This window comes from Camponotus vicinus, unplaced genomic scaffold (assembly GCF_025532165.1).
Source record: "Camponotus vicinus isolate PSW18456_S1 unplaced genomic scaffold, iyCamVici1.0 SCAF_6, whole genome shotgun sequence".
NCBI classification, from domain to species: Eukaryota; Metazoa; Arthropoda; class Insecta; order Hymenoptera; family Formicidae; genus Camponotus; species Camponotus vicinus.
The window spans coordinates 3170721-3196367 of NW_028141978.1; the positions used below are offsets into that span (position 1 = coordinate 3170721).

The 25647-nt window shown below is 35.9% G+C and overlaps 1 protein-coding gene across 3 annotated transcripts in view; it reads left to right on the top strand.

The window, feature by feature from the left end:
* The window catches only part of Wb (wing blister), a 141373-nt gene that overhangs the window by 47068 nt on the left and 68658 nt on the right, over nucleotides 1-25647 (top strand). For 2 of the 3 annotated variants that reach the window (XM_083101638.1, XM_083101639.1), the window contains exons 4-13: nucleotides 2953-3183; nucleotides 8064-8300; nucleotides 8770-8931; nucleotides 9284-9580; nucleotides 10553-10813; nucleotides 10907-11160; nucleotides 11458-11692; nucleotides 12503-12729; nucleotides 13094-13281; nucleotides 13474-13758. In XM_083101638.1, coding sequence (XP_082957764.1) covers nucleotides 2953-3183; nucleotides 8064-8300; nucleotides 8770-8931; nucleotides 9284-9580; nucleotides 10553-10813; nucleotides 10907-11160; nucleotides 11458-11692; nucleotides 12503-12729; nucleotides 13094-13281; nucleotides 13474-13758 — 2377 coding nt within the window. The remainder of the gene's footprint in view (nucleotides 1-2952; nucleotides 3184-8063; nucleotides 8301-8769; nucleotides 8932-9283; nucleotides 9581-10552; nucleotides 10814-10906; nucleotides 11161-11457; nucleotides 11693-12502; nucleotides 12730-13093; nucleotides 13282-13473; nucleotides 13759-25647) is intronic. The other variant, XM_083101640.1, reaches the window with a different exon arrangement.

A 25647-nucleotide genomic window follows, 5' to 3' on the forward strand; every position in this document is an offset into this window, starting at 1 on the left:
AAAAAATAAGTGGTAAAATTAAGTGGAACAATTATTTTATACAAGATGAGAGATATTGAAACATTTTTCGTTTCTGTTTTTATTTTGCGTTTTTCGAGAAAAAATTCTATCTGCTTAAACTATCGATTAAACACATGGACGTTATGCTAACGAGACGCGTGATGCAACGAGGAGCTGCGTTTATGCTCGCCGACGTGATTTTTCGCGGCTCCCGTTCCGCTTACGAGCGCCGTCTAACCGTGTCATTATCAATAATCCTTGCGAAAATCCTTGGCGTCGTTAATTATCGTCGGTTTTATGCGGCCGCGCGTGTGTAATAATTACGCCGCGATCGGATGATTAGCGGGCGCGGATTTTGCAGGCAACGGGGTTGCCTGCCGACCCGCTCGCTTCCGGTAGATCCCGTTTTTCTGTCCTCCTCTCGCTCGCTCCCACGTCCTCGCTCTTTTTTCTCGCGATGCGGAGGCGCCTTCAGATCATTAATAAACGACGGAGACCGGGCGCACCGCTTCCTCGATGCAAAACTATATAATGGGTGTCCCAAAATTATATATTATATATATTCTCATATTCCAACTTTGATGTCTCGTCAACTTTTCATCACAAAACTCTTCTCCTCTTTCTCTCTTCTTTCTTTGAAATTAAAATTCCTTCAAAATTTATTTCGAAACGAAATTATCCAGAGCTTTTTCGCGCGTTATAATATACTTTAAATCTAATTTCTTAATCTTTATTTTCGGGCACATTATTTATGAAAAATCGAAAGTAACCAGAGATAAAAACTCCGAGACATATCCTATATAATTGCCGGGACTCAGATGTATACGTAACTTCTCGACCGTTATTTCTCAATTAATTTCTTTTGGTGAACCGTTACAGTAAATCGCGACACGTAACGATATCGGAAGCAATGCATTAAGAGCGAGACAAAAGTTTTTTGCTATTGCTTATGCTGTTATAGCGGTATCTCGGAACATTAATGCGCGATTGGCACTGTTTTGCGGCGATAACTTTGGATTTGCGTCACGTATAATTGGCGCGACTATAATTTAGCATTCGCCTCGTTATCGTCGGGCAACGATTCTCGTATAAAGCTTGCCCGCGAGTAATGCGTTTCTTCACGTTGGAAATTTGTAAGTCACTTCCTTCATCATCTTTCGATTTGTTTCATTCATCGAGCTGCATTTTTAATCTTCCGTCATAAAGTTATCCAGGAAGCGGGAGATAATTATATCTGCGCGAGACATAATGATATGTAATCGCATTAACGCTATATTTTATACTTAGCGCTGTACATGACGTGAGTTATTAAATGAATGGACTCTGATAAATAATCTATTCATTACTAAAGTCGATTCGAAGTAAATTTGTTTTTTTTTAATTGTCGGAAATTAAAGCCCCTTTATAAAAATTTAATGATATCATAAGTACTTATTAACACACATTTTACCCGATTCTGTAAATTATTCAAGAAAGAGTGTATTTTTCCTGAATAAATTTTTACATTAATTTTTTTTCTCTCGTAATAAACTGAGCATTTTCTCCTATTTAGCGGAAACTTGTCATCTTTAGTACCCTCGACATCCATAAACATGTAACTTTACTGCCAATAGTATCGACATTATTTTACGAAAGAGCATTCGTACTTTAAGAGAGACGCAGAAATTTCCGATATGATCTCCTCGTTATTCGAACCATCCGCGCGAATCCTTAAAAGATACTTGCACGATACCAAAGCAGGGAGTAAGAGGTAATTATCGCGTAGCGAGGATCGATCCTCGGGGAGGAGGGGAACCTTCTCTCGCGGCGGAGACATCCCTTCTTGCGGGTGCAACTAGAGTCTGCTGCATATCGAGAGATACATTCCAATCCGTCGATCCCTTCCTCCTCCTCGCGTGTCCAGCTCGCGTGCAAAACTGCCAAGATTCCTCCCCCCTATGGTAGGTGCGTACGCGATACTCCCTTATACGGCCAGGTAGCTCCGTACATGGCCGGAATGTAGGGATCGCCGTTTTTGTATCATCGATTCTCTCCTTCTCTCTCTCCGCTTTTTTTCCTCTTCGTCTCTTTTCCCCCCTCGTCACAACTCGCACGAAACCGATCGCGCGTGATCTCGAGGCACGAGCTTTTAATTATCAGCCGAGTTACGGACAATTTAGGGCGAGTTTATATGAATCGATTACCTGCGCCTCCCTTCGACCTGACAATCTTTCTCAAATATTATTTTTTCGCGAATTGCGCATTTTTTGAGAAATATTTTTTGTCTTACGTAAAAGTGAAAAGATGGGGAGATGAAGAAAAACACGAAAGATTACGTTTAGATCAAGGAAAAGGATGGTTACATCGCAAGTAACTTTGCTGAATCGTTGAAAGTACGGATAAATAATGAAAAGCGAAATTTGGCAATCAGCGAGAGATCAGAGTATCCTAAATACACAAGCGATTGTTCCTTATTAGGTACCGCGTGTCCTCCATTTACGGAACCTGCCGTTCCCTTCTCAGCGCGCGGCGCCATTCACGGATGATTTACTTCTTTGCCCACGTCTCCGGAATTTAATAGCTTTGCCCGCCAACGCTAATTGACCGTCGCTGATTGTTCAACAACCACAAAGTTATGGATATCACATCTAATTTTATCCGATTAACATTTTTATGAAATTTCTTTTTAAAACTATTCTCTCTATTTCTCTTGTATTTAATATTTATTATAATAATTATTATAATATTATTTATTATAATAAAATTACAATATTTTTAAATTTTAAGATATTTTTAAAAAGAATTATATTTTTCACAGATGCAGATTGACAGAATAAAAAAAAATTGACGTCCTCTGAATTATAATTCTTTATAAATGGGCATTTGGGGAAATGGATACGTGTATTATAATAAATGAGCCGGTGGGAGATCGTGTTGTGATTCTAACAGGAATTTTAATTGTTTGTTTGAAAGATCCATACGTACCTGGTGAGCGGTCGACCCGGAGCCGTGAACCACACCGCGACTCTACAGGAATTCACCCAGGCCAGATACGTGCGACTGCGTCTTCAGGGTCTTCGACGTAGCGGCGAGGCTTTCGCCGACAAAAGACGTGCCTTCTACTCGATAAAGGAAATTAACATCGGGGGACAGTGTCTGTGCTCGGGACACGCGTCTCGTTGTCTGTACAGCGTTCATCACGGGGTAAGTGCCAACGAATATTTCTTCAACGTATAATATATATATGTCGATAGTATATCGTTAATTTGCAAAATGAAACAATATAAATTGGTCAACGTGATTTGAACAAATTTTTGCTCCTCATTTCTCGCGAAAAGTGGGGGGGAGATTTAGAACTTTTGCCTCTCCGAGGTGGGTCGCGCTCTCGGAAGCGAACACCTAGGGAGAGATTCGGCTGCCCGACAGATAAATCCGTCGAAAGTGCCATAAACTTGTCAGGCCTTTGTCCGCTGACACCGCTCTAATGGCGGGATCCCTTCTTCTCGAATCGTTACCCGTTGCAAAGCCGTAGACACGCCGCCAGGAATTGAGGTCCCTTCGCGATCGCGCGGAATGAGTGCTTTCAGAGGCGCCATTAGCTCTTTTTTCGTCACTATCAATGTTGCGGTTTCTAGGATACGCGTTTTAAGTGCCTTGCGGGAATCTCAGGGATTGAGGGTAGAGCGATGAATCACGATTAGAACCGTGAGAATTGTTCATTCACGTAACAAAGGATGACCCGGATTGTGCGCTCGTCACCTGATTGTTACGGACGCCGTTACAGCTATTATTTATGTCTATTCATGCCGCCTATTGTTATGAAAAACAACTTTATTATATTCGTAACAATACATTTTTCAAAGTTGCTTCCAATCAAGAACTATCTATCAAAAATGTCTCTTTTTTTAAACAATATTTTTAATTATTACGTAAAAATTTATTCAGATATGTAATGACAATCTTATTTGAAAATCTTTAAAAAAATTCTTTTTTAATATTTATCTATTTATATTAATGATATTTTATAAAGAAACCTATTTTATATAATAAAAAAAAATTTATATAGAGAAATATAATATAATTTAATATAAATATAAAAATAAAAATATAATAAATTAATAATTTAAAAATATAATAATTTAATATAATATAAATATAATTTAATATAATATAAATATAAAAATATAATAAAATATATTATAGAAATTTTTCTTAATATTTCTATCTATTTGTATTAATGATATTTATATAGAAATCTAATTTCTATTAAATCGTAAGTAATACAACAGTTGAACTGTGAATATCGAGCACATTTAGCGTTAAAGCTGCGACGCGAATGCGGGTCAATAACGTGCGAGCAGCGCGGACTAAATTTACGGCAGTCACGAGACGGAATGAAAATGCAAACGCTATGTTTTATCCCGAGAGGTGATTCACGTTTAATTACGGACACGGGTGCTGCAGCTTCTCAGATAGTACGCGGCACGATACACACGAGAGCGGGAAGACAATAGTCAACGCGAGTGATTAATTACTCTCGTCAGCGGCATATTTCTTCACGAAGCTAGCCTCCCTCTTCCTCTCTATTTCCTTCTCGCAGCTGCAGGAACACGAATCTCCTCGCTCGTTACAATCCGAGAATGGACATTCGCCGAGTCGTGTGCTCTTTACAGTCGGCTTTAACACACAATAATAGTTCATCGTGTCTTCTAACAATTACCGACGTTGTCGCTTGGAATTGTGAAACTCCTCTTCTATGCGATTGTTTTATTCTGCAGACAAAGTGCAAAATTAAAAAAAAAATAGCCTCCGCACAAAATTCTTGAAGCGACGTCTATCTCTTACATTCCATTAAATTGTCATTATTAAATTAAAAATTAATATAAAAGTATAATATAATATAATATAATATAATATATAAAAGTATAATATAAAAATATAAATATAAATATAAATATAATATAAATATAAATATAAATATAATATAAAAGTTAATATAAAATTATTACCTATATTTTATTGAAATTTCGGATAATATTAAAAAATATTAAAAAATTAAAAATATTTATAAATTTAATATTAAAATCTAATATTAAAAAAATTTAAGATTTAATCTAATTAACAAATATTTATTCATTAATAAAATTATTTATTATAATATATAATTTTAGAAAATGTACGATAATATTAAATTTAAATAAATTAAATTTTTTTATACCTGTAGAATTTTATCCAAAATTAAAAACAAGATTTAAAAAAATACATTAAAATTTCGATAGATAAGATCTTTTTATTCGTAAAAATTTTATTCATCACTTTTGTAAAATGACAGCAGAATGTGTTGCAGCCTGCCTTTTGTGTCGTTTGCCAATATGCCTTGATATTCCGAAAATCGAACAAGTTTTTCGCGAAACTGTGGACGTGCAAATACAATATACGATAGAACAGCTATCATGTCATTCATGCAACGCCACGTTTCCGTCACATATCGTATCACTGCAACTACAGAATGGGCATTGAACTCCACGTAGTATTTTGCTCGCGGAATTTTCACGATATTCCCTCATCCGATATGAGTCACGAGTACAAATTCATTCAGTTGGTTGTTGAATCGAGGCGGGAATCATTGCATCGTGAAAGTGCAATGGCAGATACAGCCAGATGCAAGAAAAAAAACGCGTGCAATGATCGAGAGTCTACGGATATTGACGGTTTTTTGTCTATCAAGAACTGGGAACATTGCAGAGCATTGTGTCGTTATCAATTCCGTACACAATTATTAAAGTCATTTTAGCATTATTAATGTCTTATCATCTCGAATGCGTTCTGGACAATTATATTTAATTAACTAATTTTTAAAAATCTTGTTTAAATTTCAAGAACGGAAAAAATCTTACTCAACTTTATTTAAAAAATTTTTTTAATTAAATTATGTTGAGAAACTAGAGAAAAAAGGTTGAGGGGAATTAGACTTATATTTCTTTGTTAAAGAAATATGAAAAAAATTTTCTTCTTATTACGTAGAAGATTTTAATGCTTTTTTTGCAAAAGATTTAAACGCTTTACGTTATCTTGCGGTTCATTTATGCGACATAAATCTTCTCTAGCTTCATTAAAGCTTTTGTCTGGAAACATTGGCCTTCCCACAAAAAACACATTATCCCAGCCGTTTATGCAGTCATTTATATTACTGCACCATCAATATATAACTCTCTTCGACTAATGATTTCTATTTTCTTAAACGTATCCCGCTGCATATGAGTTAGAGGAGCAATTTCCACGAGACGGGACTTAATCGGGCATGTTTGTGCAATTTTCGAGCAGCATATAATTTAAGATTTATAACCAGAAATATGTAAACATATTTTATAATTTATTAATATTTAAACAATCGATTTTTCCATGAGCCTGATTTCTCTTTAATCGCTTCACAATTCGAATACTATCGATCTTCTTCTTTTTTTAATGAGAGGAAGATCGGTCAAAATATTCTGTCATGAAAATTAAGGCCAGCTCGTTCGATAGGAATCACCTGACAGAATTCTATCTTTTAATTTTTCATCTCGATTCAAGAATAACGGTTCCGAAACATTATAATTCCCGATGAAATATAATTCGGGTTCGTTAAATCGCGGCAAGGAGTAATTGCAGAAACCGAGACTTGCGATCGCCGATCGCGAACTGGGTGGCCATTATCGCCGGCAATAAATAATATCGAGCACGTGTTAACGGGGAAGGAGGAAGGGGGAAAATATCGCGATTGACCAAAGTAGTTTGTTCGCTTTTCACATCAATGATAAGACCACACGCGTGTTAACCTTTTCGTTCACGTGACACGACATGAAATACGGTAAAATCGGGGCTCGCTAATCTCGCAATTTATTTTCGGCGCTAATTTTTCGTGCGATTTTTTTGGTCCAATTCAATGTACGTCCCGATAATTGCAGGATCAATCGAGATAACTCTGACAGAGAAAGCGAAATATTTATTTGACGATATTAACAGTCGACGTTTATGATTTTGTGATAATTATTAATTTTATCGTTGGAAAGCTTAGTATTACAATTAATTAGAAATTTTTAATCTACATTATAATTCAAATATTCTGATATATGTGTGATTTATACTTTCAATTTGAGAAAAGAAGTTATTTTTCATTTATCGAAAGGAAATCGAAGAACAAAATTTACGAAATTTATTCAAATATTTCAATTGTTTGTAATATTCGTAATTAAATAAAACTTGTTTTCACCACTGTTATGGTTATGTGAACGATTTCCTGGTCGCAAACGCTATTTTTGCGACGTTATGACGATTGCTGGATCCTTGAGACGAAAACAAAGAGAGACAAACTCGTAAACCGAATGTATAAAGTCCAGAGCAATGAAAACTTCGCTTTATGTCCGGCGATATAGTTATCCACGATTATACGCATATCGTTTACTCACACTCGGATAAGTGTAACCGCGACTATGAAGTCCCGTCTTTATGACTTCGTAATAATCGTGGTGTAAGCATCCGGACAGCTTGTTGTAATATTATTATTCAATGCATCAATTCACGTGATTACATAATCGACAATTCAATCGCTCCCAATCTTGCGTCTCGATGCTATTATATTTTATTACATATCATAAAATATATGAAATGGCAAGAAAATCAAATTTATAAAATAATTTAATTTTTTATTTATAATTTTACGTTAATGATAAAAAATTATATATTAATTTATATACTAATGAAAATTTATTAATAATTTAAAAAAATATTTAATAATTAAAATAAATATTTAATAATTAAAATGTGACAAATCGGAGAAATAGAACGGATGAGATAAATCCTGAGTCACTCCGCGATAAACAAGGACGTCCACAAATATCTCTGTTTATCGCAACGTGATTCAGGCTTTTTTTAGGGAAAATTACGAAAAAATCGTGTATAACACGACCGGTAAATGCCTCGTTACATTGCTCTATTAAGAGCAATAGATCGCCCGCATTTGCGGTACGACTCGGAGATACGCATAATCTAAGAACGTGAACGTTTCGCGGCATCTGATAAGCGCGTTTCGCGTTATCTTTCAGCATCAAGAATGCCAATGCGAGCGCCACACGTGCGGCGAAAGGTGCGAAAAATGCTGCCCCATGTACAATCAGATTCCTTGGAGGCCGGGCACAGCTGGCAAGGGCTTTCACTGCGAGATGTGCAACTGCAACGGCCACGCAACGTCCTGCATATACGACCAGGAAGTGGCCGACAGGAGAATGTCTATGGATATCCGTGGGAAATACCGAGGCGGTGGCGTGTGCGTCAATTGCACGGTGAGACGATAAAAAATAACGCAGAACTCTCGCGATTTATCGCACGTATATCCTGAAGACGAATGGTTTTCTATTTACGAGAATAATTAATTATAGAGACAAAGAAAGATAACTTGCTTATTCTTGCACATTTTTTAAATGTTTTGATATTTTCTTGAAAGAAGACCTGCTCTACAAAATACGTTGGAGAAATACTTGTGTAAATACTTGTGTAAAATATTTGTATAAAAAATTACACTAGGACAAAATATTAAATTTTTGCGTTTTTTAAAAATTGTATTTTTAACTAAATATTATAAATATTACAATATTTCTGCAATATGTCAAGTATTTCTACAATTCAATGTTCAATAATGAAAGTGTTAAATTAAAAAAAAAAATGACGGGAGATTTTTTAAGAATAAAAATATATTTTTTGTAATATAATATTATTCGCATCGATAATAATTATTTACAAAATTTAAATTAGGATCACACGGCTGGTATTAATTGCGAAAACTGCGAGATCGGCTACTACAGACCGAACGGTGTTACGCCTGATGCACCAGAACCATGCTTGCCCTGCGACTGCAACATACATGGTAGTACAGGCTACTGCACTCCCGACGATTCCTATACGCGTATGGGAAAGGTAATGTCTCTATCAATCCCCCATAAAGAAGAAAGAAAAGTATTTAAAATAAATTTAAATAGAAAGTAAATTTATTAATATCATTAAAAATTTTAAAAATCTATTTAATTTATATAATTTCTTCTTTGCGTGTGAACTCTGACATCCTTTTAACAAATAAAAAGAAACTTTTTTTGGAATAAACGATTTATTCACGCATTTTTCTTTCGTCACACATGGTATAAATTATCATAACTACTTTCGCGGAAAAAATATCATGTCGATCATTTATCCCGAGATAATTTTTGATTTCACGATCGATCCTAATCGATGCAAGGAGAGAATGAAATATCAGCTTTTGTGATTTAAACAGGTAGCGGGTGCCTGCGAGTGTAAGCCAGGATATTCGGGATACAAGTGCGATCAGTGTGCGGCCGGCTATCGACAATTTCCCGATTGCATGCCGTGTCCCTGCGACTCCCGCGGGATTCTGCCGTCTCACGATTGCGAGGGCGACTGCTTGTGCAAGGCCAACGTCGCCGGGGACTTTTGCGATCGATGCAAACCGGGATACTTTGCGCTCACGAAGGACAATCTCGACGGCTGCTTGCCCTGTTACTGCTTCGACGCGACAAATCGCTGCACCACTGCCAGATTATCGTACAGCATGGTGAGTCTTCTTTTTTTTTTAAAGATATTGTTCTCGAATTGAGAAAAAGAGTGATAATAAACTCTAAAAATTCTGTGACATTCTTATCATTTCCAAATCTGTTGTTCTCTGGGTTTTTTTTCCCTGTATTAATTTTATGTTATTTATTTGTACTTTTTGTTATTTATTTGCATTTTTTTGTCACGTATTTAAATTAAAAAAATGAATGAATTAATTGTTTAAAATGATAATTGAATGACAATCGCGAAGAAGAGAGAGAGAAAATGCAATAAAATTATTTTTTCAGATAAAGTTGAGATATATTTGATGATTCGTGTTTATTAAGACATCCTGTTAGCGAAAATCGTTATTCTTGAATAATCTTATATGTATCTTATATCTTATATGTATATCAAATGAAGATTTATTCATATTTATCGAAGAAAATCTCGTTTGTCGAGTGTCGAAGTTGACAGGTGTAAAATCCAGAACGATTAGTTGACATTCTCCTGCGGGCACGTCGCTTATTTTAAGACGTTTATGTTTGGCGACGTCCTCATCTTGCGCGATAAATTGGATAAAGGGACAGTTATCGGTCCCGCCGATAAATTGCAGACCCGCAATTACGTTGACGATATAATAGCATCGGATTGGAGCGAGCAAAAACGCAAACTATACTGTAACAAGCAATACGCATAAGACTTCTCGACGCACACAATTGGTCGAAGCAAAATTTATTTTCAAAAATCTTTTACTGAGAATTTGAATATGATATTAATCGTAACATGTATAAATTAATTAAAAATATAATTAAATAACTTTATATTTATTCGATTATTATTTTTCTTCCTCTTATTAACTGTAACTTTGAAAAACGGATTAGATGTTTATTTTTAATTCCATATAATTAATCTTTAATTATGGTTGACGTCTCAGTCCACGTAGATTACTGTGATGTAATAAATGTGAAAAACTAATTGACACTTTTCTTAGGTTTCTACGTTAGAAAACTGGTTGGTGACCGACATGAACGCGTCTCGGCCAGTCGTTCCCACCTTGGACGCGGACAACGGATGGCTAACCATAGCAGCGTTCGAGGTCGAATACGACAGCCCCTTCTGGCTGGCGCCACAGATCTACACGGGAAATCGCGTATCCTCCTATGGCAGCAATCTCACGTACTCGGTTACGTGGGTCGTCATGCGAGGCGACACCAGCGGCAAACCCACCACAGAGCCCAGCGTCATCCTAGTGGTAAATATCCGGCTCTCGCATATCCCATATGATGTAATTCAAAGTTCCAGGGAAAAATAAATATATAATGACGCGCAATTTCTTTCTCTTCAGGGTAACAACGGGATGCGCATAGCGTACGGCGAGGAACAGTACAATGGTCAAGAGGCTGAAATCACTGTGCCTTTGCGAGAACAGGGCTGGTATCACGTGCGAAGCGAAGTTCAGGACATTTCGACGAAACCGAGGTTGAGGAGAACCGAGTTTCGCGGCGATCCTGTTATGAGGACGCAGATGATGCGCGTTCTCGCTGATCTAAAGTATCTGATGATAAGAGCGCGTTATCATTCGGAGCAGATCGAAGGAAGGTGTGAATCGACAATTTTTTGTTTCAATTCTATTGTGTACATTGAGAAAAAAGTCGTTAATTTAACTAAATGTGTTTAACTAAACTAAATTTTAAAGTTAGTTATCATTTTTTTAATTGAGATATTTAAATATTTATTTGATTTAAATATAATTAAATATAAATATCAAAAAATACTTATTTAAATCAAATATTTAAATATTCCAGCCAAAAAAGTGATAACTAACTAAGCATTTAATTAACGATTTTTTCTCAATATACTTATACTAAATATTACTGTTATTATTTTTTTGTCCAGTCTCCAATCTGCCATATTGGCGGTGGGCGAATTATCGTCAGATGGCGAAACCGACAGTTTAGTCGAAATGTGCGAGTGTCCCGAGGGATACGCGGGGATGTCCTGTGAAAGATGCGCTTGGGGATACGTCAGCGTGCCGATCAACAGTTCCAATCATCAGGATCATCATATATGCGTGAAGTGCGACTGCAACAATCACGCGGGCTCCTGCGATCTTGTGATGGGTGAATGTGGAGTAAGTACTGATGAATTTACTTTAATATACATATATATAAAATTAAAAAACACAAGTAAAAAGTACATCGTGGGGAGAAATAAATATAAAGAAGAATATTATTTTATTGTCCATAATTAAAATAAATGACGAAATCAATGCAATAAATATAAATTATTTCCTAGTTAATATTTAATTAATTATAAAATATTGAACGTCAATTTATGTTAAATCAAGTGATTAAACGCTTTTTTCTTCGTGAAAATAGATGATAACTGCACATGATAATATGAGAAAAGTTCTCCAGTGTGCAACTGACTTAACGTAGACATGAACCCTAAAAGATTTGAACGTTTCGCTGTTATATTCTGTTCTTCAATCGGTATAGTAGATTACTTTGGATATCTAAACTTGCATTGATCTCTCGAACTGCGACTATAGATCACAAGATCCATCGATCGCGCAAACTAATTTATCGATTTAGCATTCAATTTTTAATTTACCTGTAAAAAATATTTGCATTACACAGGTAACAATACACAAGTAATGTTACTTTTCTCCTAGAAAGATTTTCTATTTCTTAAAAATTAGAGATTTAATAATAAAAAATTAAAGTTATCCTTTCTCATTTTTTTCTTTTACTTATTTAAGTATAAATATTTAAATTATTTATTGGAATTTTTCTATTCAAATCGTTTTTAATAGATTCAATAGATTTTTTTAACATTTGAGGATTTTTTAAAGAAATCAAATCTTTTGAACATAAATTAAATTTAAACTCGTATCAATCACTGTTTTGTTAATTTATATCTTCTGCATAATTTCGTGAAGATATGCGAACACCATACTGTGGGACCAAAATGCGATCGTTGCGCTATAGGATATTACGGTATCGCAACGAGAGGCACCAGTGAAGATTGTAAGAAATGCGCTTGCCCACTTTCCATCGAATCCAACAATTTCAGCCCGAGTTGTCAGCTCGATGAACCGACTGATATTAACAGTGGATATGTGTGCACGCAATGTCCCGAAGGCTACACTGGAGATCATTGCGAAAGGTAAAGAACCTATTTATACGTCGAAAGATTTTTTAAAATATATTTAATTTTTCAAAATATAATTAATAGTTTATTTAACTTTATCAAATCACTCAAAGCAAATTATTCATTTATTGATTTTTTATGAAATTTCTTTATATTTAAGAAGTTATATGATCTATTACAAATTTATAAGTTATATCAGAAGATGAGTACTATAACGTAAGAAATAAGTATCTTATCGTATCGTGCTCTTTTTTTATAACAACTGTAATAATTATTCAATTATTTTTTTTTTCGAAGCAACAATCAATTTTTCAAACAATCATTTTATGATTAAAATACTATTATCAAGAAGCTTTAATTTCAAAATCTTGGTTAAAAGTTGTGATGTAGGATTTTACGGTAATCCTGTGACTCCCGGTGGCACTTGTCAACGGTGTCCTTGCAACGGTGGTGCCTGCGATCAGGAAACAGGTCGCTGTTTAGAGTGTCGCGGCAATACCGAGGGCTGGAAATGCGACAGATGCAAGGAGGCACATTTCGGGAATCCTTCGGAACAGAATTGCATGCGTGAGTATAATCAGTTTTACACCTTTTATATCTTGCAGCAATGCGACTTCAATATTCTACAATGTAAATCGTATGAAAATTTACAAATAACTGGAAATTTCTGCTGCAAATGATAGATATTTGCCAGTACAAAATAAATTAAAATACGTTAATGAAACGTATAATTATACGTATAATTTGTTTGCACTTTAGAATGCAACTGCTCTCCCTTCGGTAGCAATTCCGTCCAATGCGACCAGACGACCGGTCAGTGTCCCTGCGGACTTTTGTTCACCGGTCGTGACTGTTCCTCCTGCATCGAAGGCTATGGGAACGTGACTGCAGGTTGCCGGGAATGCGACTGCGACGTGGGTACCATGAACGACGGGCTTTGCGATCCCGTAAGCGGTGTGTGCAGGTGCGCGCCAGGAGTCATCGGCTTCCGGTGCGATCGTTGCGACGTGGACCACTATGGCCTTTCGGCGGAAGGTTGCAAGGGTAAGTGCTGCCCATTGCATGCTCTTTTTACCTTAGCTTCTCTTTTGCTGGAATACAATAAGTCATCGCGTAGAAAGACGTCCAGTTCCGAGGAATTTATTTAGGAATTTATTATAATTTTTTATTTCTCCTCGCTCGAAAAAAATTTGGAAGTTAAAATGAAACGTCAAATATTTCCGGATATAATTTTATTTGGTAAAATTAAAAAACAGATTTATTTTGCATCATCTTGGAAAAATTAAAGAACTAATATTTTTTTCGCTTGTACGTTTAATTTTAGTAGACCTTTATTAAGATGAATCTAAAAAATCATGCGAAAGCTTGATGAAGGAACCTGTAAGCTTCCGCATATTTTTCGATAAATAATGGCCGACAAGCCGAGCCGCGTATAACGATCATTAACAAGTCTAATTACTTTCAAGAGAAAATCGCATCGTTACGCGGCTCATGCGCTCGCTAGTTTTGATAGCTGCAAAGTTTTTCGTAAGTTACTCGAAGTACCTCGTTCTCAGGGCTGTATTTAGCGTAAGACCACAATATACTGCGCATAAATTAAATAATCCCACTTTCTCTTGTCTCATAAAATAATGAAATCGCCAATTTAAGAGAGTGTACTTTAATATAATATATTTAAAAAATATAAAACGAACGAAGATTTAACTACATTTTATCAGATTATGGGGGAACTGTAATTGATATAATTGATTTTTCATAAATAATTTAAAATGGTGGTAAGAATTGACAACTTATATGCATATATTTGTTATACGTGTCTACGAAGATTGATTACGATATTGATGGTCTCACCAAAAAGAGGGCCCTAGACCAAGAAATGTGCCAGTACGAAGGCAGCCCTGTACCTGCCAGCCTTAGTCGAGACGCGAACATGAAGAGTAATGCGCGGCCCTTCATCTTACTCTAACGCAAAACCCGAGATATTTATCCCGGCCGTGCTCTAAGTACGCTGCACTTATCCGACCTGACAGCAGCCATGATTTCAGAACGTTGCCTGAGATTTACGGAGCTGAAATATTCTTTATACCGCTCGCGGAATCCGCTTGAATTTAATTTACGGTCATATCTATTGTACGTTATTTGGATCGTTAAACGTTTTATTGATCTTTGCATATGTCCCCCTTATCTTAAATCATCCAGAAACAAATTAAGAATTAAGATTTCGGAAAAAAATCAAAATTTTAGGAAAGAATTGAAATTTTGTTATTTTTCTAAATATATTTATTTATGTCATATATGTCAATCATATGTGTATAATTTTATTTATTTTTTTATTAAATTTTATTAATTTTATATATTTTTTCTGAAAAGAATATACAAGAAAAAGTTTCATAAGAGACTTAAAAACTCTTAATAATTGATGTTACATTGTTGACTCTCCAGAAATTTATCTTGAACATCTTGAACGAAACTACACGTAAACGATTTAAATCAACGATGAAATCGAGTACACGTAGATGGATGAAGACGATTAAACGAAGTGTCGGACAACTTCAACTCCGTGTCGACCTCGAAGGCGATGCAAAAAGCTGAACGCTACCGTGTAAATTAGAATCAACAGACAGAAAGACGTCGCGAAAAGCACCAAAAGCAAAAGCTCACCGCGCTGGATAACTCGAGCGTGTCGCGGCGTAATAGTCCGGTCGCATTTACATAAAACGTTATGAAGACATTTACAAGCGCGGTACGAGGTGCCGAGGAAACTCGGATATCGGACGGACATCAGAATTTAACGTCCCCGACGAGCGAGACGAACGATCTTGTAAAATCCGAATACGCCTCGTTGTGGCGGCGCTTTTACAATCCGGTCAACAAATTTCACTCGAGATCGCCACCAGGCTACCACGAACAATCCCATAAATCGCAATCATTCAGCGCGTCGTCTTTCTCTCTTTCTCGTCACCGCGCTGAAAACCAGGGTTCCTATCGCTCACATAATGTACAACCGCCCGTTATAGTGAAAGAATCGTACGAGCTTAATGGAGCGTGATATCGTCTCTGCTTAAAGTGCTAAAAGTACGACGCGTCATGATTTCTCCGCGATTATTATTATTTTTATTTTATTAGCTAATTTTCTGATTATTATTTATTTTATTTAATTTTCTGATTATTATTTTTTAATTTGCATTTTTTAATTTGTATTTATTATTTTTTTATTTCTTTAATTTTTGTAATTTAATTATTATTTTTGTAATTTTCTATTATTTTTTTAATTTGTATTTTTGAATTTGTATTTATTATTTTTTAAATTTAATTATTATTATTCTTTTAATTTTCTGATTATTATTTTTTTATAGTTTGCTCGATAGAAAATTAGCGAAAATTATGACATATTCGAGATAATTAGAATCATCGTTTTCATTATAATATTTACATTTGGCTTTCCACACAAACAAGCAAAGAAGAAAATTTATAATTTGAATAAGTAATTTCGTAAACTCTAAAAATACTATATATATTAGTATATCAAAAATAAATTCTGATTTTTTTTTAATTCTCAACGTAATTTTGCGTGGGGTTATTCTTGTGACGCAAGTAAAATTTAAAAAATCGAACGTTATTTTCTCTCTCTCTTTTTCTGCAAAAGAAAAAATCGCGGAGAGGGATGATGAATTTCGTCGGTAATGAGGATTGATTGGAAAATCGACTATTTGTAAGCAATAAAGGTTCGTTCGAGCATACGTCATAAGTGCCTTGAGATAAGTGCAGGTAGATACTTTGCGAGAGATATGACGTTCACGTGAGTTTCTGGTTTATTTAGATCTAGCTCGTTTCTTTATCCCAAGGCTCTTCTCTCTCTCGACAGAGCTGTCCGTGATGTTAATTAACTTCCTGCGATGGGATGCCACCTACTTCTTTCTCTCGTTCGCGAGTGATACGCTCCGTTTAACGTGCACTGGCGGCGTAAACGACAGCTGATGCATCAGTCAGATTATTACTATCAATCGCGGAAACACAGCCATTTCCAACGCGCATGCCGCACTTACGCACGAATTCAATCATGCGTATCCTTTTAAATAAAACGTAAAGAATTTTAATTTTCGGAGACAGTTTCATTTATATTTATAATCGCCTTTTGAAATTTAATTTGTGTGAAATGCACGAGATTTTTCCATTTTGTTTTGTATTTTAGTCACACAGTTATTTATGATAAATTATTAATGAGATTAATGACATATTAATTCTTAAACTTTTTCCTTCATTTTTTTATTAATTGCAAATCGCTTCCGAGACATTTGCATCGAAGAAAATTACATCGCGCACATCTCTCAGTGAATAACATTAACGGCGAGAGACAGCATTACGTATTCGCGATTTCGATATCGAGATATTGCGAAGTAAACGGAATGTGTTTTTCCTCGAGAAATTAATTCGATGTGCATGAGACTATCGATAATGGACCGTAAAAGTCACGTCGCGGATGCTCGCTCATGATTGACCGGCGAAAGTTTAGAAACATGCAAATCGACGCGAGACTGTCAGAGAGACTGTCAAGTACGAGATATGCGTCGCATTGAATGCTAATCACGGGATGACAGCTCGCACAAGGAAACATTAATCAATCATTGTTTCACAAATCTCTGGTTGCTTTAATTAAATATTGTTTTCTATAGAGTCGAGTGTACACTCCCTTTTCCGATTTGTAGCGATATTGATTATAGTTACCAATCGGAACTCGCTGTTAATAACCTCGGAATCTTGTTCTGCAAGTTAAATATATCTTCCACCGCCGTAATTTTTTTTTCGTTTGCTCTCCTATCCTTAGTTATGCGAAAGGGACTACTCATGCGTGAATAACGTAGGCGGGCCGCGATCGAGAATTCTAAATTTTAAATCGCACCGGCATCGCTTGTGCGTCTCAAAGGTTCTCCGGGTAATATCTCTACGATTCTGCGATACTTGCAAAATCATTTCGATTGTATTGTTGAGCGAGAGAAGCGGGCGAATGTCAACTCGCAGCGACCCGGAATAAATTACGATAGTGTCGAAGAAGTCCTATCTGTGATTTTAGACGCTTAGAAAATTGAAAAAAATATATAAAGATATTATCATTGTGCCATTAATAATTTACACAAATAATTATTAACTACGAAAATTATATATTTTGAAGATAACTTAAATTGTTCACACTCACATCACTAATTTAAAAATTCTCTAAAATTGGAGTCACAAAATTTTAGGTTTTTTTTTCTTAATAATAAAATTAGATAAATTTAAAATTTAATTGATAGTAATTTGTATTATCAGTATTATCAGATAAAAAATATTTTCGAGTAAAGATTCGAAGAAGATAATAAATATTTGAATATAAAAGTTAAGATTATGAATTTTATCGCGGATGTAGAATATTTTGAAAAAATATTTTTACATAATACATATAAAAAATTAAGTCATTACCTTGACGAGGGTAATGACTATATCTCTTGTTTATACAAGTGCATTTCTAGATTTCCGATTCTCCTAATATAAAAGCAATATATGCGATCCTCTGAAGACCTCTTCGAATCTAGCTTGTTAGTAACAACTCCCAGTGTCGTCCATGTACATTAATACAGCTTATACAATCAAATTCAACGCAGAATGCGAATATTAAGCGGCGCAGTTTTGCTTAGCGAATTCGTTCGATCGGATGGCAGCCTTATCCTAACTTAAGCGGCATAATTAACCTAGTCGACGTTCGTAAAGCGTGGCGCGCGATACTTCACGATGGAGCACCTTAATAAGGTCGTATTTATCCGTCGCCAAAGACCGGAATTGCGGCTAATAACGTGCCTCTCATCGGAATCTACTCGCTCTTATCTCGCGATGCAGCAAAATCTCGCTTTTATCGGGATAAGCGCCAGAAGATAAGACTGTTTATAATAAACTGGAAGAATTTGTATGGAAAAGCGCCGCGAGATTATGGGGGAAAAAATGTTTATCGTAAGATTCTTTACTAAAAAATATACGCAACTCTACGAATCTTCGAAATCATATCTTATATAAATACTCTCAATGTCTAGAATTCTGTGGGATCCTATGGAATGGACGGGTTTGTGAAACTAGATACACGAGATCGCAAATTTGTATAATTATAGATTCAGTGGAGAAAATTCTGTGGTTTCGGATACAGAACGCAAGGTACGATCAATCCAAAGGGTCAATCTCATCAAAAATTCGCAGAATTAAGGATCAGAAATTGTATATTTCACGGAATCCATAAAGGATTTATATGACACTGAAATTTTCATTTATAATAATTGGAGAGCGAGAATTTATAAAAAATTTATGGATCTTGGGAAAAATGGGCGTGTCGAGAGAGAGGCTCAAGATTATAATTTCATTTCAAGTTTATTTTATATCGACACTACTTCGATAGGATTGTAACGCATGAAGTTTAGATAAATAGAGTCCTACTGTACATTATCCGGACGTACCAGAATAACCGCTGCCACGCAGGCTGCTGATGCGGTTGGGACGCAATTAGCACAATCTTAATCGGGACACATGCCAAAACGAGTTCCCATCTTTATTTGAGTAAACGAGAAGATCGGCAAAAAGGAAAGATCGAGGATACCGTTCGGGCGAGTCATCGTTTGCGTTGAAAGCTCGAGATCGCTTTTCAAAACGAGACTTTATTTTATGTTAGTCTCTTAGATGTGCGAAAATATACCCCAGCATCTTTTTTTTAAATTTTTTAATTTTATTTTCAATAATTCAATTAATTTCAATTAATTTATATTATGAATATTTTTAAATAAAAAATATTTTCGTGAAGACACTCGAGGATAATAAATATTTGGATGTAAAATTTAAGCTTATGAATTATCGCGGATGCAGAATATTTTGAGAAAATTTTTTTACATACATTTCACATACATAAGAAATGCTGTGAATATTCAAGTTTTTTGCAAAAATGCGAGTCTACCTAATATCTCTTAGGTAATTGATAACGATAAAATGTAACGTGCACTCTCGCGGCGATCATCTTTTCCTTACTTGACGAATTATGGACCATTTTGAGGAAGTTTTACCCGCGCACCGCAGAACATCCGGCTGTTTGTAATAACAGACGGACAATTTTCTCGTTCATTGTTGCGCACGCGTTCGACAATAGGATCCGTGCGTTTCGGTCATTATCGAAGGCTTCGCCTCGTAAAACGTCAAAGTGCCTCTCTCGCTATCGGTGGACTCTCTGAGGGAGAGAGAAAGAGGCTGCGCCTCCACCTGCTCACAATACGCAACAATGGCGACGTAACACGCATACGCAGGCCAGATAATGTACACGCATTAGGCGTGAATAATGATCGGTCGACGGAAGTCGACGGGTGTAGTACAACGATAACTTGCGCCTGCGTCCGCACAATTGTAAAAAAGATTCGGGGATGCTCAAATTTTCGCGACAACATCCGATTTTATAACTTTGCAGTTTTTCTTATCCCTATTTGTGCCACTTTTATTTCATTCTCTCGAGAAAATTTATTAGAATTTTAATTAAACTTGATACTTCTAATGTGAAAATTTACACTAGAATCTCTTTATTCAATGTAAAATCTATGCAAATATTTAATTGTATTACGATTTAAATATATACGCTTTTAATTACTTTAATTTTAATTAATTGATCGCGTGTTCAAATTTTTCACAACATTTGATTCTATAATTTTGCAATTTTTATCCCTATCTTTTCCATTTTTCTCGAGATAACTGAAGATAATTTGGTTGATTAAACTTGATATTTAAATAAATAAACTTGATATTTAAATTAATAAATTTATTAAATCATTAAATTTATTAATAATAATTAAATATTGTACAGATTTTATATCAAGTCTTCATATTTTATATCAAGTCTTCATATTTTATATAAAAGCCAGTGTAAATTTCCATTCATTAGAAGCACATCAAGTTTAATCAGTCAAATTATCTTTACGCTTTTAATTTATTCAATTTATTCATTTTATCACAAATTTTTCATTTCGGATTTATTCAATTTACTGCAAATTTTCTCACGCCAACTCTTTATTCTCGTAGAAACCCGAAGAGGAGGCTAAATCGCGGAGCTTTATCGCGCACGTGTTCTCGCGTTTCACGTAAAACGGTTTGCCCGTTTAAGGTGGTAACGATAAGCGCACAATGCGTCGCTCGCGAATATTACGGCGACGTAACGCGGCGTAACATTGTAAGGCACGTAACCGCGGAGGAGAAACTCTTGGGTTCTTAGCTCGCGCATTAGTATTCGCGCGAATGAGCGGGATCGACGTCGTCGGTCTTGGCCTCGCACCGGAATTATTCGCAGATCGCATCGGGAAACGGCGCCGCCGCGATGTGCGCAATGCGTGCGTACGCACCTATGAAATATCAGACGGCCGTTTTCACAAAGCGCTATTACCCCCGAGGGCATGTGCGCTTTTACAAATGGAAAACGAGTTTCAGCGCGCGCAATCTACATGCTTTGCATAGATAGATGAATCGCGCCAGTCCTGCTATTGTCAACTTCCTTTTCAGGTCGCCGATATTTTAACTCGCGATCGTTCGTTTAAAGGAACGGCCTAGTTTAGAAGAAAGAGACGTTGTTGAGGCGGACGTTATTTTCCCAGCTGATCGATCTTTCGAATGATGTAATTCTCCCCTCGATTGCCTCTTTGATTATTTGTTTAGAAATTTGCAATCAGATATCAGTGAAATTGATACAATGGTGAGAGTTAGTAGAGGAAGGGTCAGATATCTTTCTTGTATTTTCAGGAAATCGAATACTTCTTCTTTTATTAAATATTTTATTAAATATTTAATTTAAAAAAATATTAAATAGTTTATTAAGTATTTAATTTAAAAAATATTTATTAAATGTTATTAAATATTTTATTAAGTATTTAATTTAAAAAATATTTATTAAATATTTTATTAAATATTTTATTAAGTATTTAATTTAAAACATATTTATTAAATATTTATTAAAATAAAATATTTTATTAAATATTTTATTATAATAATATAAATATAAATAAATTGCCATAATATTTTAGTACTATTTTTTTTCATTTTTTTTTTACATTTTTGTGTTTTATTTAAGACGGAATTATAAACGGTGAGGATTCTTTAGATTTTATCGTTCGAGCAACAGATTCAACCTCATCTAGTGATGATGATTATTTTGCCACTCTAATTCGGCATTTTTCCTCGACTGTCAGAAGCGATCCTCGACGATATATGCGTTGCTCGCGGTTCTCGAGTTTCCGTCCGGATAAGTCGATCTCCCAGGGCGAGAGACTCGCAAGTCCGCCCACGTGTACGCGATATCGTGGCCGCGGATCTGCATAAGCAGATGTAGATGCACGTTGGTGCGAATACAGCGCTGGAAAGTAAAGAGCGCGATTTTACAGCCGAAGCCGGAGCGGACTTGAGGAATCGAGGGCTCGTTAGAATCCTTTCGCGTCTCGTATCGATTTCTCGGAAGCCGTCCAAATCCTGCGTAGGATTTAATTGATTGAGTATTTTAAATAAACTGCGCTATTCGTCAAAGCTCTTCGAAGAGACAATAATTAATGAGAAAATAATAAATTTTTATTGCATTTGTAAGTTTGATTTTTGTACCTATTGGAAATTTCTGATAAAATAAAATAGATCTAAATAAATGCAAAGAAATAATTTACACGTAATAAAAATTATTTTATTATTTTCTTATAATAAAATATTTTTATGGATTCTTTGGCGAATAGAAATTGCTCTTTATCTTTGACAAAAATATTTTTATCAGATTTGAGAGACCATCGAGCGATCGAGCGACGTGTCGATTCGAGACAGACATGATTCAAGTCGATAAGACAAAGCCTATCTTCACGTGAACGATCTCGTGGTATGTGTCGCAAAAATTTATATTTTATCTCGCAAGCCCATAAATTCGAGCGTTGCTCGACGATACAAGTTTTACGAACCTAGAATTTCGCGATGCTGCTCTTGAGAAAGTGTAAATCTCATTTTATTGCATTCCACAGTTTTGTATTTTATCGATACGTATTCAATGATTGATTTTGGGCGAATTTGATAAATCAAAGATATATAAAAATATTTTTATACAGCGTAAAAACTTCTACAATTTTTATATTTTGCTGATGTATATTTTATTTGACGTTATATTTCATTTTGTATTTTATCGATATATTGCGAGTGTCCATCTCAGTGATCGATTTCTCGGCGAATTGAATAAATCAGAGATGCATAAAAATATTTTTAAAGCTTCGGCTTCTTTGCTTATCTGATTTTCGATCGTGGATAATGCTCAATTAAAATCACTCGAGTCTTTCATATTAACCGAGCGATCCATCACGAACTATATAAACAAAATGATTGAAACTCCGTCTTCTAAATCCGCTCGATGCAACGGCATCGTTTATCAGGCGCCATCGCGACAGATCGCGATGTATACGTTATTAAATTGTACACGACACATACTTGGGCTACTTGTTTATACCTGGACTATTCAGTATGAGTGACGCTTAATATCTCGTCAAACTCTATTTCTTAGGCGGCAAACCATGAAGAGCGGAGCCTCCGCTCCGGAATAATGTCTTATCGATCATGCGGCGCGATAAAACATCGTTTGCTTTTTAAATCGCCGCTTCGGATACGAAGTGCGGGCGATCCGTAGGCCTGATAATCGTACGTAGGCTCGCCACCGTGTGACACGAGCTGAAACATTTCGCGGGTTCTTTCCAGTCTCCTGTCTTCCTCTGCCTCGCGCGGTTTCTTTCCCCGCGGTTTCTCTCGTCGAGCTCGCAAGAACTCGACGAAACCGCGGAATGTCGTCCCATGATGCCCATCGCGGGCGACGCGGATTTTCGATAGCGAGTTAGTTTTCGAACGAAACCCTATCATTTTCCGTCGGCGCTATAATTGTCTCAGGGCCCCGTAAAAGGCTCGCAGTCGTTTCAATAAAAATCGTAGAGGATCGTACTCGACATCCGCCTCGGCATCCAAAAAATTTCAAGAAGCGAGCAGAAGAAGAGAAGACAAGATTAGCAGAACTAATCTTTACTGTTCTCAGCATAAATACATAATAAATACATATTCGCGTTATGGAAACCGCCAAGTGTTGCCTATCGACACTTGCGTATCCGCCTACGTGGCTCATTATCGAGGCGCGCAGTCGACACCCCGCGGATCCTTGCCACATTTCCTCCCACGGAATCGAAGCTCTACATCATTTCCGTCGAATGTCGAAAAGCCGTCGCTATCAGATTTAATTGGGGCTCGCCGATCGGCTGCCAACTAGCTCTTCTCCCCGGCGAATTCGCTAGCGAGCTAATGATGCAATCGGCCCATCAGATACTCCTGCCGGCCTGGCTTCTGTCTCTTCTTTTTCCTCTTCAGCTCCTTATTCCGTCTCTCTCTCTTTCTCTCTCCCGCGATTGGTCCTTACCTCCTTATATACCCACCTGACCGTACAACGAGTCTGCACGTCTCGTTCAGGAGCGCGTGGGCCGCTTCTATAACGGGTGATCATTTGCTTCTCTTCTCGTATACCCCTCGTCGATTTTAATTATCATGGGCTGAAGTGCGCCTACATTCGCCGTATCGCTGAATCAAAGTGCCTCTAATTAGCGATACGATTGACCATTTAAAGCTCGGAATTTCCTCGTCGCGCGCTAAACAGCGCGAATATCGCTGCATTCATGATGCTATTCGTAATCGTGATAAATATTGGCGAATGTTCTGAATGTATAAATATAACTATAAGTAAGAATATATTTCTTCATAATTTTTTTTTAACACAATTTTTTTAGAAGAATTTGTTAAATTATAATTATTTAGAGTACAATACACGTTATGAGCGCAATATATCATGAAGAATTTATTAAATTATAATTATTTAGAGTACAATAATTAAACATAATATATAAAAATGCAAGCAATCTATTGAATTATTTAACAACATGATACTTTAGGTGGAAGTGGATCCTAATAACGCGAAAGAGCGATGTTGGACGACGAAATAATTCAATGTGTATTTTATTCACCCGTTAGAGGAGCAGTGTCTCAACACCTGGCTGCAACATGTTCAGGATTCCTGGTAAAGAACTCGGCCCTGGTCGGTAACGTTAGTGTATCGTCTCACATCGGACGATCTCGAGATTTCATTCATGAAACCTTCGAGGCTCCCGCATGTCGCTGGAACGTCCGTTCGCTTCTCCGATGAAATATCAGAAGCAGGAAACCTCTGCGAATTTTCGTTTCTCGACGAGCGATTTCTTAATATTATGAATAATAAGGAGCAATTAAGAATCAAGTTGAACACTGAATAATTTATCTTTTTTTTACGCCGATTTTTACTGCCTATAAATAACACGCATATAAATATTTATACGTATCGTGCTAACAAACATTATAATTTAAATATTTATGTCTTCAGTCATTTCTCTCGTTTTTACGTAATTAAAATTAAAATTTTATCAGCCTCTAATATTTTAAATAATTTCGTTATTGTAGGTTTAACATAATATTTTTGAAAAATTGAATCACACAAATCTTGAAAAGTTGAAGCAATATTTTCTATTTTTTTATATATCACGATAAATAACGAAATTATTTTTAAGCACTTTCTTTAAAACAAGTACTTTTTTAAATTATATAGAAATAATTATTTGTAATGTTCGTGCGGTTATAAATATTGTCAAATTAATTGACATATTAATTGATGTGTCAAATTTCACCATTTAATTGGCGGAAAAAATTAATCGTTCTTTCGAATTTCGAGGAGGGCAAGAAGAGAATGCATTGCGAAGAATCGAGGATACCGGTCTCGATTGCACTCGACGATAGCCGGGCAATTGCGATTGCGCCAAGGGCTAAGATCACGAGAGAGCTTTGCCCGGCAACTCCATATATCTCTTCTAT